Below are 13,068 nucleotides of genomic sequence, written 5' to 3' on the forward strand. Positions count from 1 at the left end.
ACAGAAGAGACTATCTGCTAGACACTTACGACATGATTGGATCAGTAAAGATGCTCTATGAGCATGTTTTGGTCAGTTGGTATTGTCTTGGTAATTGGATGTTATCATACACTCTGGTAAACCCTTATCGGCACTGGTTTAAGGCTTTACCGATAGAGCTTTCATTGAGGAATCATGACAGGACACACAATTGGTGTTGGTGTAGCTTCTTCGAGGATTTCAGGATGCTGAAGATGTTCGTTGATCGTGCTTCAAATGCTTGAAGACATTGCTTTGGCGCGGTGGACCTAGAATAGGTCTGGTACCTATCTACATGTTACCTGGATGTCTCGAAATGTTTTATGGATTTGTTATTATTGTTTTGGTCTTAAGCCGACATGGCATACCATTGTAAATGAAATTATGTAATAATCTTATTGTAATATCTTTAGGTGGCCGACCTAATCGGTTTAGGCTTTAGGGTTTGTATAAATAAGAGGTAGAAACTCTTTGTAAAGTATCATGGTTATTGGAAAGGTCATGGTCAAGGAATGTAATGTGCGAATATTGTTATATCATTCAAGCAGAGGAGTTGGTCGATCATTGGTGATCGAATTGGATTCAAAAGAGGATTTAGTCCTCTGACACTAAGCTTAATCGGGATTGCAATCAAGCATAGTAGATGCTATTTCCGACAGTTCACTCTATTGGATTGTTGTCCATTTATTTTGAGAAGGTTGTAGCCTCTATGTAGTCAGTGAGACTCTTTTGTAATGAGCAGTACACTTTAGGCAATGTGCCTTCCTGCAAGTGCAAGCCCCTCATTGTAACACATACTTTCTACAGAAGTATCATCTAACTGTGGGTAGGCTTCCCACCGTGGTTTTTCCCTTTCCGGGTTTTCCACGTACAAATCATCGTGTTATGTGGTATGGTTGCTTTACATTGATTATCTGGTTAATTATTAAGTTGTATTGTTCACCGACATTTGTTCCTATCGGCATCTGTATGTGCTTTACCGGTACTTGATTTGTTTAAGGTCATATTGTGGATTAAAAGTTATAATATGTTAACAACTGATTCAACACCCCCCCCCCCCCCCCCCACTCTCTCAGTTGTTCACCGGTTATCTTAACAATAATCAAGTAGATAAACTCGCCTTCATCCCTTAAAAGAAAACATTCCAATAGCTTTTAGTTTTGTAAGCAATTGATCACAACCCAAATAAGCCTAATCCTTCCTCACAAACTACCTTACTTTAACTATTGGAAGGATTTTCCTACATAGTTTTATGATAGCTTAAGGAGCTAGCACCTTTATTATGTCTAAAAGAGTAGTTGATCCTTTGGGTCTACTATATGAACAAGATGGAAAGGAACTCACCTAGTTAGATGGTAACCTTAGTAAGATCATCAAAGTCATTCAAAACCTCATACTTAGTAATTAGTTGTAGTTTAGGTTAGCAAAATAACTAATTGTTCCCCTTGAACTTTGTTGAAGAAATCAAATAAAAAATAACCATTATCATTCAAAAGCACAAGCTTAGCTTCATTAAAATATTGGTTGTAAGAGAGGAGGAAAATCACACATTTGCATAATTGTTTTTTCTTCTTTCCACTTATTGAAAACAAATGTTTATTTAAATATATAAAATAAAGGAGAAAGAAATCTCATTCAAGGGATCTTGAATGGGTTCTCTCCTAACTTATAATTTGATTTATTGACATTTCTCTAATTACTATATATGAAATTTTTATGCCAATATAACGAAGTATATAAGAAATCAGCACAATCTTTTTTTTTTGATATCTAACTACATTTTTTACATATTTTCTTCTAAATATAAATATACTAGTTTTATAATAATTACTTCAAAATTTCTTAATAATCCTTTAAAGATCTTTGAAGAGACTCACTTTTATCCATAATTTATAAATTTTTTTAAAAAAGAAAGAAAGAAAAAGAAACCTTACATAACGGCCATAACTTTGGTCTGATGCTATCTTAAATAGTAAGGCTAAAAGCTGAAAGCTGAAGAACTAACATAAAATGCCAAAAATTATAAACTATTTCAGAAACAGTGGAGCAGGGTAGATTCCTTGAAAGCAAATAGGGGGTCATGCCCTGCACGGTAAACTACGCAATTGATGTCCGTATCGGTTGTATTCACATGAAGGATGTGGGATGAACTGCATTAACAATCACTCTTTCATATTCATGTGAATTATGTGGGGACATTGAAGGGTATCCAATGGCTTAACCTTTAAGCCTCGTATTCCCTTGTAACTCAAGAATCATGCATTGCAATTAAAAGCATATATACATTTTTATATCAAAGGAATCACAATGTGGGCATTATTGGTTTCCCTCCTAACATGGCAAAAAAGATGTGTTTGTGTCTGAAACTCATGGCAATAGCTTTGATTTTTGTTGCTTTCTACCCTGAAAATGCACAGGGTTTGAAGAGGAACAGGACAGAGAGAATAACAAGATTGCATTTCTATATGCATGATGTTGTATTTGGGCCTAATGCAACAGTGGCACTAGTGGCTTCTCCTTCAGGAAATTTCACAAGTCCTGGATTTGGCAATGTGTTTGTGATTGATGATGTTCTTACAGCAGGGCCATCACCCTATTCTAGGGTTGTTGGAAGAGCACAAGGAATGTACATTGCAGATTCACTCAAGGAACCTAGTTTGATGTTACTGTTCACCGTTGTTCTTCAATCAGGGAAGCACAATGGGAGTACCATAAGCATTCAGGGGGCTGACAGGGCTATCCTTCCACTGAGGGAGGTTTCTGTCGTCGGTGGCACAGGGAGGTTCAGGTTTGCAAGAGGGTATGCAGGGATCATGACACATTCACTGAATCCAAGCACGGCTGTATTGAAATTCAATGTTACTTTGCTACATTAGGGTAATGTCCTTTTTCTAGATTTAGCTTATCGAACAAACTTTGTCATTTTACTTCAAAGCAAACGTTTAGGACTGATTCCTAATTGATGTCAATTAGTGCTAGGTGGGTTTTAGGCCCCTTTCCTGTTCTGTTTGGGTTTGAATTCAAAGGATGATTCAGCCCCTTGTTTGAAAGATTTCAGACCCATAATATCAGGATCCTTGTTAACTGTGTCTTAGTTATTATGAATGGAAAATCATGGTATATCACAAATTTATAGGCGGAGACGTGTTTTAGCCTTAACGATTAATGATTGTTATGGAATTTCAAGGTCATGACAACAGTAAGGATTCCATTTGTTTGGACATTTAAAATGTTGGGCTTCGTCAGACTAAATTGTCCTGGCTTTTTATGAAATTCTAGAACAAATTTTGATGCTCTTTATGAAATGGAATTGTGTGGAATTGCCATTTGATGTTTCAATGGTTTACTGTTTAGGCATACTCTATAACTAATTGCCTCAGAATCATGATTGAGTACTACAACACAGATAAAATTTATCAACTAATGTTTGGCTGCATCAGATTAAATTGTCCTGGCTTTTTATGGAATTGTAGAACAAACTTTGATGGCCTCAATGAAATGCAGAAGTGTGCAATTGTCAATTGATGCTTTAATGGTTTTACTGTTTCAGTAGGCGTACTCCTTTACTAATTGCTTCTGAATCATGTTTGAGATGCTATAACGCCAAGAAATCATATCAAGTAAATATGCTCCCTAGGTTCATCTGGGCAATGTATGTGCTTTTACAGTTTTAACAGTCAGTGTTTCTTCCGCCTGGACATTTCAGGTCTCTAGATTAGCCAAAAATTATGTCCTCCACCAGTCTCTTTTTCATCTTTAACAAGGGTATATGACCAAGAGCCTCGTTCTTAATTTGGGGTAAATACTTGTTGCCATAGTTGATATTGTGATTTAGTTTCTGTAGGATTGGACTTTAAAGAAAAAATTCTTGTTTGTGTAGGTCTTTGTGGGACATTATGTTGATTCTGTTTCATCATATTAACCTTAAGCTATGTTTTGGCCTATAACCTGAATATGTTGTGTACAACGACCTTTGATATCAGATGCCTGGTTTTGCTATTGTACTGACCTTACCAAACAACATTAGCTGCAAAAAAATGTGACTAATACAATAATCTGAGAACCTGTTCAGAATCTAATTACTGGCATCTTCATTTTTCAAACTCCTCTAAAAAGATGGAGAAGGTTCTCTAAAATGATGGGGAAGGTTCTCTTACCAGAATTTCATGAAAATAAGTCAGTTATACAATTTAAAGCAATCCACTTATTAAAAGACCACGTTTTAGTTTTGCCTTACATGCTCCATGAAAACTGTGACTCTTCCACAATTTCACGAAATTCTGGATTCACGATGTCCTTGATTACAGGCTAAAAGAACCAAAAAAAATTTATTTAAAGAAGTGCCAAAGCTGTAAAACATTTCATAAAACAATGGATCTGGGAAGACTCCTTGAAAGCAATTGGAGAACATGTTCTGCACAAAAAAGCATACGAGTGATCTACGCACAGTTTGCGAATCACGAAAAATATGGAATAAACTGCATTAACATGTTCTGCACAAAAAAGCACACAAGTGATCTACGCACAGTTTGTGAATCGCGAAAAATATGGAATAAATTGCATTAACGACCACTCTTTCTTATATTCATATGTAAATTATGGGGACATTGAAGGGTATCCAGTGGCTTAGTGGCTCAACCCCACAAGCCTTTTCTCCTTTGTACCTCAAGAATCATGCATTACATTGGAAAATGCATTTATATTGAATTCATAAAACTGTGAAAAGTTGTTATTTGCATCAACATTTCAAATCAATGTTCATGATCCATCATCAAGATAATAAAGAGCAATTGAAGAAGATGATTGATTGCAGACTAAGATCAAATAGAAAAAGGAGGTTGGGATGGAAGTAGAAATCACAAAATTTCAGTTTAAAAGGGAAACGTTGACACAAAACAATTCTACACAATTGAATCCAAAAATCTTATGAAAAAACAAAGGAATAGCAATGTGGACATTATTGAGATCTTTTCTAACATGACAAAAAAAGGCATGTTTTCTGCCCTGAAACTATTCATGGGTTGAAGAGGAACAGGACAAAGAGAATAACAAGATTGCATTTTTATATGCATGATGTTCTATTTGGGCCTAATGCAACAACCATTCAAGGGGTTTCTGCTTCAGTGAACTTCAGAAATCCTGGTTTTGGCAAAGCTTATGTGATTATTGATGTTCTTATAGCAGGGTCATCACTCAATAAGGCTCGTTGAAAGAGCATAGGGAATGTACATTGCAGATTCATTTAAGAAATTAGGGTGATACATATTGTTTTATTTTTAAATCATTTTGTGTAGGATTTTGTTTGTATCAACGTTTCGGATCACATTCTATTATCTACTATCAGAATGAGTATGAAAGAACTGTGTAATGTGATGCTCACTGTTGTTGAAAAAGGTCTTTGTTGCTGACAGCGTTACTGGCTCATTGAGAAGGTTTCTATTGTTGGTGCACAGGAAGATTCAGGTTTGCAAAAGGGAATGTAGGGATCATGATAAATTTATTGAATCCAAACAAAGCTTTATTGAAATTTATTGATTCAATGTTACTGTACTACACTAGGGTAATCCTTCTACCTCGTTTTAGCTTATTGAACAAGCTATGTTATTCCTTCGAAGTAAAAATTTTGGACCCGTTTCCTTATTGATGTAACTAGAAGTTAGTATCATGTGGGTTTCATTTCCCTTACCTCTTCTGTTTGGGAATGACTTAAAAGGATGGTCCAGTCCCTTGTTTGAGTGATTTCAGATTCGTTATTTCAGAATCCTTCTAGATTGTATTCAAGTTGTTATCAATGAAAAACAACGATATGCCACAAATCTAGAAATGGCAGAGATGTGTTTTAGCCTCAAGGGTTCATGGATTCTTATGGAATTTCAGGGTTATGAGTAAGGGTTTATTTTCTTTGGGCATTTAAAATGGTTGGGCTGCATAGATTAAATCTTCTTGTTTTTTCACAGAATTTCGAGAATAAACTTTGATACTTCTAATGGGATATAAAAGCAAAAAACACTTATACAACCACTGTAACAGGATGAGAGAATGGGCCAATTGAAAATTTTCAATGGAAGCCCTCTCAGCACATATCTTACCATAGAAGCTATATCTGAATTTCAGAGGCCCCTTTTCTATTTCTAAAATTTGTCTCTGAAGGCACTCCAAGGAAGCCTTGTGACCGAAATTTATATGACTGAAGCATGCAACTGGAATGGATGAGCGTGCTTCACTCTTCTGCTTTTAGGCTTGTGAGGCTCAAATGGAACTTGTGCTTATAGCTACCCATGTCTTAATTCAATTATCCCCTAGATTGGTCCCCGAAACGATTCCCCTAGATTGGTCCCCGAAACGATTCTGCTGAAAATAAAGCTTTCTCACTTTAGTCTTGGGGTGATAACTGATAACTTAGAAATGATTTCCTTAAAGACCTTACAGGATAGTCCATCACTTTATGTTTGCCTAACAATTTAATGGCCGGGCTTCAGGTCTGTACAGGGGAGAGGATCTTATAGCAGAGCAGGAGCGGGCTGTGTGGTGGGTATATAAGTTGATGAATCTGAATTCAATAGTGAGGCACTATTTTTAAAAAGTATTTTTTAAATCTAAAAAGCAATCAATTATGTGATGTTTCATGAGAGGGCACCAATTAAACATGGCTTAGTGTACAACTAATGGTCTTATTTTATTTTGACCATTTTAGACACCTCAACAAAAAAACATGCTGGCATGACATCATATTTGAACATGTGAACTGTAAACCAAATTTTATAAATACAAAAATTGACAAATAAACTACTGTATAAAACTGAAATCATTTTATTTTATGTCTAAAATAAATTATAATATCATTGAAGTGACTCCACTATTATTTTATTTAATGCCAGTTAAATGACATTTTGACATTGTTATAAAATTTGCCTACATTTTGATTAGTCTTAACTCTCATATCAATTTTTTTTGCCTAGAGCAAGATAACTTAGACAACTCTATATCTAATTTAGGGCCTCTAAGATGCCCTTGATTCTTTTAGCTCATATTAAAATTCTAGTGTGGCTCTAGGCTAACTCAACTCAATGTTATTGTTACCCATAGATTTGTCAAAACGTTTAAATTGTGCATCTAACACTTGTATAAAAGAACATCACCCTTGGGTCATCTTGTCACATGAATTTGTACCCTATTGAACCAAGTCTAGCATTCCAATGATACAATAGAACTAACCTCAAGGTGTGGGACCCTTGCGAATGAAGTCACATCTTTGTAGAAGGTTGAATTCCTCACTATTCTAGATGCAAAAGTGCTAATCCAACTTAGTACTGAACAACCCTACAAGTAATCCTAATTTATCAACTTACAAGAGGAAAAAAGAGAGAGATTGCAAAATATTAAAAGGGTGGCGATGCACCAAAATAAAAATATGTTTCTTCTTGCCTTGTATAGCACATAGAATCAACAAAATCACTACGGAAGTATACACAACTCTTTATCACCAACTTAACATAACTAAATATGAATGTTAGGACCTATAAGACATAAAAGTGTTAGAAATAACCCACAATCAACACCTATAGAAGATTAACACAACATGCAATCCTCAATAAAGATGATGAACAATATACATCCATAGAGGTAACAAGGTTTTCTCAATATACATGAACATAGAAGGGGTAGAAAGCAACAACTTCTATTTATGCAAGGTATAGGTTAAGTTACAGTAACAAAGGTGCAAAAAAACACAAGTCTCTATACAAAATTATGGGAATAACCCTTAGAATGAGCACACAAGTCCCTTTTATTTATTTGCTAGGAACTAGAGGAAGATAAGGCATGTGAATAGGCCAAAAATCCCGATTTCCCACATAACCAATCATATTTAGACATGTACTTCAAATCTTGAGCTAGAGGCATGAGAAAACAACCATGCCCTAACATGATGATTTTATGGAAGAAGTGCAAAAGCCCCCACAAAATTTGCTACAAAAATCACAAATAGGGATGGTGTTTTAACAAGAAGAGTTTCATATAACAAATGAGCATGAACACCATATCTACCACTATAATCCACAAAAATATATTTAAAACCTTCCTTTTAGCTCCATAGATCAAAGATCTGGTAGTTGTGGGAGTCCCTACAACATTAATAGCCTTTTTTGTATGGAAACATGAAAATGTATTGGACTTCTCCTTAAACCCTTGGGGGACTCAAAGTTCCTTTGGGACCAAATGAAGGATGTGAATAAGGAACAAGGGGAAAAAATGACATTTGAACTTGGTCCCTATATCCCTAGGGGACCAAAAGAAGGAAGAAGGGGAATGGGGAAGAAGGAAGGAACAAGGATATTTGGACTTGGTCTCTATATTCTCGAGGGACTCAAAGTTCCTTGGAGACCCCAAAAAAAGGAAGAAGGGGAATATGGAATAAGGAACAAGGACATTTAGACTTGGTCCCTATATCTTCAAGGGACTTGAAGTTATCTGGGGACCAAAAGAAGGAAGTGGCCCTAGACTTAGTTGCTTTTGGATTTTTTCTCAAATGTATATTTAACTAAAGGCTAGTGAAGGAGAGCCAAGACCACTACATGCATATTTGAGTATAATAAATTTGTTAAGATTAAAAAAAATGATTATAATTGATGGACAATAAAGGGGACAATAAATGCCAATAGATCATTTGATAATCTAGAATTCATGTGGAATAACTCTTTACTAACCTGTAACATACACTAAAATACTTGGAATAATTGAAGCCTCTATCATAGGTCTATCTTTGCTAGTGATTTTTTTAATGAAAAAATTGTCGATTGAAAAACAATTTGAATCAACTACTTCAATTTCGGTTAGTAGAATGAAATAGTAGAGGACCTAAATTGCTAAAAAAAAGGGATAACTTAGTCCAATGAGTATCAAATCACCACTCTAATATTTATAAAGTGTTTATGTCAAATTATTTTTTCCATAGTAGATTGCACATTTATATTAGGGAATCATCTAGAAATTAAGGCACATTTCAATTAATCACCACTCATGTTTGGAATTGTGTTCCTAATTACCCAACATTTATATTTGTTTTTCAACAATAAGACAAAATTCATCATACTATTTTTGGAATAATTTTTCTATTTAAAATCTATATTTAATTATTAAATTAATATCTACAAATCAAATATTTTTTAACTAAAAAACAATTTTTATAATATAATTCATTTTCATAACTATAAAATTGATGTATCTATCTTATATGATTAATTCAATAAATTATGAAAACAACCAACTATATAATTTAGATTTATTACTTCTATTCAAAAGACACTTGTTTATGATGTAATATTTTCCCCTCCTTGGCCTCAGAAGGGGCTCAAGATATCCCATATATACATTTCCATACCCATTTAGTTCATCGGACACAACAACAGGAAAGAGTAAACCACAAGCAGAGCAATGAGCACCACAACTTCGATAACAGCGATCTTTTGCCAGTTGTGCTTCAAGTTTGCCAACATAGCTGCCTTGCATGAATTACAGTCATAGCAAAGTTGATCCTGCTCATTACTCCATCTGCTACACTCCATGTCTGTTAAGCTGCTTGCGGTGGAAGTCCAAAAAGTGGCATTCACATACACAAAGTTGCAAGAGCTTGGAGGCTTGCAGCAGCCAGACTGCAAATTCGATTCAAATTTCACATGTTATTATACAGAAAAATGTCAAAACCCATCAAAACCCTAGTCTTCAGAAGTGATGGAGAGAGGTAACAGAGTAATTACAAATGATATATATGTCTATATTTCAAAAATAAGAAGTAAAAACATAAACGAAGCTGCAGATTACATAAACCACAAATGATTATATTAATGAAACCACTGGTGATTACATTCACATTCGAATTACAGAGCCGCTTCTCTTTCTTTCATAAGAAATAATAACATAGACCCTTGTTTTTATCTTCTTCTCAGCCTCCTGTGGCTTCAGCAAAACCAGTTTTTCTACCCCTGTTTTTCTCTTTTTTGATTGTTGCAGCTGGATGTTTCAAAGACTGTTCTTTTACATGCATACATTTAAAACTGCACCTTTCCTACCTATTCATATACCCCACAAATTCTCAGCATATCCTTCTCCTCTATTTCTATCTTCATCTCATTGTCTCTCACTCATACTTTTTTTTCCATATCGCTCCATCTTTCTATCCCTCGATTTCTCTCTTTCATTCTCTTTATATTGGTAATAGAATTTAATTATCTTTCTGAATTGAAGGTTTAGTTTCTCTTTTGTAAGTGGACAAATAGTCAATTTGAAGCTATCACTTCTCCATTGTAATCATTGTTGCACAAATAACATTATTTGTCAAATAACCTATCAATTGACCTTATGTGATGCACAAATGTATGCAAGCAAGCAATAGAACAATTTTTTTCCTAATCAACCTCCCACATTTTCTTGACATACCTATTGCACACCAAGATTTTATCTTCTTCTCAACTTACTATTGCTTCAGCAAAACCGATTATTCTGCCCCTGTTTTTCTCTTCATTGGTTATTGCAGCTAGATGTTTCAAGACTGTTCTTTTACATGCATACATCTAAAACTGCACCTTTCCTTTTTATTTATATACCCCACAAGATAATAAACGAAAAAACATATTAAATGCAGTTACTAATCACTGTGGAAAAATCAGAGCAAGGAGATTTTGCAATCAAAATCATCTTGAAATGTGTCTTATGCTTGATCAGAGTGAATGGAGATGATAAGACAGTAGACGATAGATGAGGAAGAAAATATACAGAGGAATAAATATGGTAGTTGGGATTGAATTCAACAAGAGGCAGAGTTCAGATGGATCTAGTGGTTGAACATCCTAACTTAGCATTTGTCAAAATCTTACATGAAAATTTCAATTTACTTCCAGTTTTTCACAGCAGCTTACTTGAGAAGTCCCTTGCTTGTAAAAGTTTCAGAGCCACATCATCAAGTATGATGCTACATCAGCATGCTTTTTGCCAAGGTGTCCAAAACAGTCCAAAAATAAGGTGAGACCAATAATCCTGCATAAGGGGCCCATATTGGTGCAACTGATTGACATCGCATGATTGATTGCTTTTCACAACTGACTCAACTAAAAAAAAGAAGATTTTGAATTTTTGAGGCGTGGAAGGTCAAGTGAGTTACCTGAATTGGTTGTAGAACTGCTCTGCAACTTTGCCGACCGAATCATCAGCAAGTTTCTTGCATACTTTGGCGTCCTGAAGGCTGCTTTTCGTGCTTTTCCACTCGCTGCTGTTTTCCACTCTCTTCTGCAAACAGTAGTCTCCCAGCTGGTATTCTCTGTACCCTTTCCCTGAGACGGCCTGACCGCCATCGTCAGTAACAGCGTAGGCGATGGCAGTGAAGAAGGACAAGAGCAGAATGAGCGCACACATGGCGGCCAAGTAAAAGCAGAACAGCCGTGAGACTCTGCAGAAGAAGCCTAACAAGCCGGTGAGAGAGACAAGCATGAGAAAAGCCCCGAAGGTTATCGCAGACCATGGAAGAAGCTTCTCGCAGTCGTTGTCTGCCTCCGTTGCGAGCCATATTCCAGCGCCCAAGATCGGTACAGAGAGCATAGATGTTGAAAATGTAAGTAATCCGATTATGGTAATACCCATTCTGAAATATCTTTGATATGCATATCATTCATTTCTTTTAGGCTTCCTGCCAAGCCATAGAACGATTGCATTCTTGAGCATATAAAAAGGTCTGATGAAGCAACCTATAACACAATTCATATTTTTCACCAGTCCATTGTTTGTTTTGAAATACCTGATTTGCAAGGAGTTTAAGATGGTCTACCATGCCGAAAGCAAGCTCCAATTACTATATTTCGACATCCATACATTTTTTTCCTTTGGGTCCACTACTGTATAAGTCGGTAAACATACCCATCCAAAACAAATTGGAGAGTATGTCAGCTATGTAAGGTCTTTCTGTTTACAGACGCAGAGATACTTGAAAATCTTCTTATACATAGAAGCAGAAGATATTTGAAAATCTGTAAGCTACAGTTAGAATGAGAGTTATTAAATATCTAAACATTGCAAAAATATTTGCCAGTGGCCACTACAGCAGCACAAAAACACATATCAAAGCATTTGGAGTCTTATCCATGAACAACATTCCAACAGATTTTCTTCCTTGCGCCCAGCGCTATAAGAATGCAATATGCATGAACTAAATAACTACTGAATGTGATACATATTAACTGAACTGATTAAAATAGTTAAAATCATGAAAACAAATCCTGCACCTATGCTTAAAAAAGGGAAACGATAATATAACAGTGGCTAGGGGTAAGTTAAGGTGGAAACTGGAAACAGCAGTAAATGTCATAGTTCGACTAAATTGTAGGCTTTTCATGAAATTGTCCTGGCTTTTTATGAAATTCTAGAACAAACTTTGATGATCTTAATGAAATGCAAAAGTGTGTAATTGCCGTTTGATGTTTCAATGGTTTACTGTTTCAGTAGGCATACTCTATGATAATTGCCTCAGAATCATGATTGAGAACCTACAACATAAAGAAAATTTATCAACTAAAGTTTTACTGTATCAGACTAAATTGTCCTGGCTTTTTACGGAATTATAGAATAAATTTTTATGGTCTTAATGAAATGCAAAAAGTGTGTAATTGCCATTTGATGTTTTAATGGTATACTGTTTCAGTAGGCATAATCTTTTACTAATTGCCTTGAATCATGTTTGAGATACTATAACGCCAAGAAATTATATCAACTAAATATGCTCCCCAGGCTCATCTGGGTATCGTGCGTGCTTTTACCGTTTTACCAGTCCCTACTCCCTAATTGATGCTTCCCCTTGGAAATTTCAGGTCTCTAGATTTCCCCAAAAAAATGTCCTCCACTAATCTGTTTTTCATCTTTACTAAGGGTATATGACAAAGGGTCTCGTTCTTAATTTGGGGTGAAAACTTGTTGCCATAGTTGATATTGTGATTTAGTTTCTGTAGGATTGGACTTCAAAGAAAAACTTCTTTGTTTGTGTAGGCTTTTATGGGGCATTATGTTGAT

General features: G+C 35.4%; 2 protein-coding genes across 2 annotated transcripts; one reads left to right on the top strand and one right to left on the bottom strand.

Annotated features, from left to right (window-relative positions):
• Positions 1–2,057: 2,057 nt before the first annotated feature.
• Positions 2,058–3,151, top strand: LOC131062378 (dirigent protein 2). Its single transcript, XM_057996011.2, has one exon. The coding sequence runs from the start codon at positions 2,355–2,357 to the stop codon at positions 2,892–2,894; it is 540 nt and encodes a 179-aa protein (XP_057851994.1). The 5' UTR covers positions 2,058–2,354; the 3' UTR covers positions 2,895–3,151.
• Positions 3,152–4,251: 1,100 nt separating this feature from the next.
• On the bottom strand, positions 4,252–11,649 carry LOC131062352 (tetraspanin-8-like). Its single transcript, XM_059208376.1, has 4 exons — positions 11,174–11,649; positions 9,823–9,826; positions 9,438–9,668; positions 4,252–4,326 (listed from the first exon to the last, which is right to left on the bottom strand). Exons 1-4 carry the CDS (start codon positions 11,647–11,649, stop codon positions 4,252–4,254), a joined length of 786 nt encoding a protein of 261 aa, XP_059064359.1.
• Between the last annotated feature and the right edge of the window lie 1,419 nt (positions 11,650–13,068).

The sequence above is a fragment of the Cryptomeria japonica genome, chromosome 7, assembly GCF_030272615.1.
Source record: "Cryptomeria japonica chromosome 7, Sugi_1.0, whole genome shotgun sequence".
NCBI lineage: Eukaryota > Viridiplantae > Streptophyta > Pinopsida > Cupressales > Cupressaceae > Cryptomeria > Cryptomeria japonica.

Bases quoted from the DNA above. Each gene is read 5' to 3' on its own strand.
- LOC131062378 (XM_057996011.2), top strand. From the start codon at position 2,355: ATGGCAAAAAAGATGTGTTTGTGTCTGAAACTCATGGCAATAGCTTTG.
- LOC131062352 (XM_059208376.1), bottom strand. From the start codon at position 11,649: ATGGGTATTACCATAATCGGATTACTTACATTTTCAACATCTATGCTC. The intron at 4,327-9,437 runs GTTTACTCTTTC...TGGTTCTTTTAG, and splicing joins TGCTCATTGCTCTGCTTGTG to CCTGTAATCAAGGACATCGT.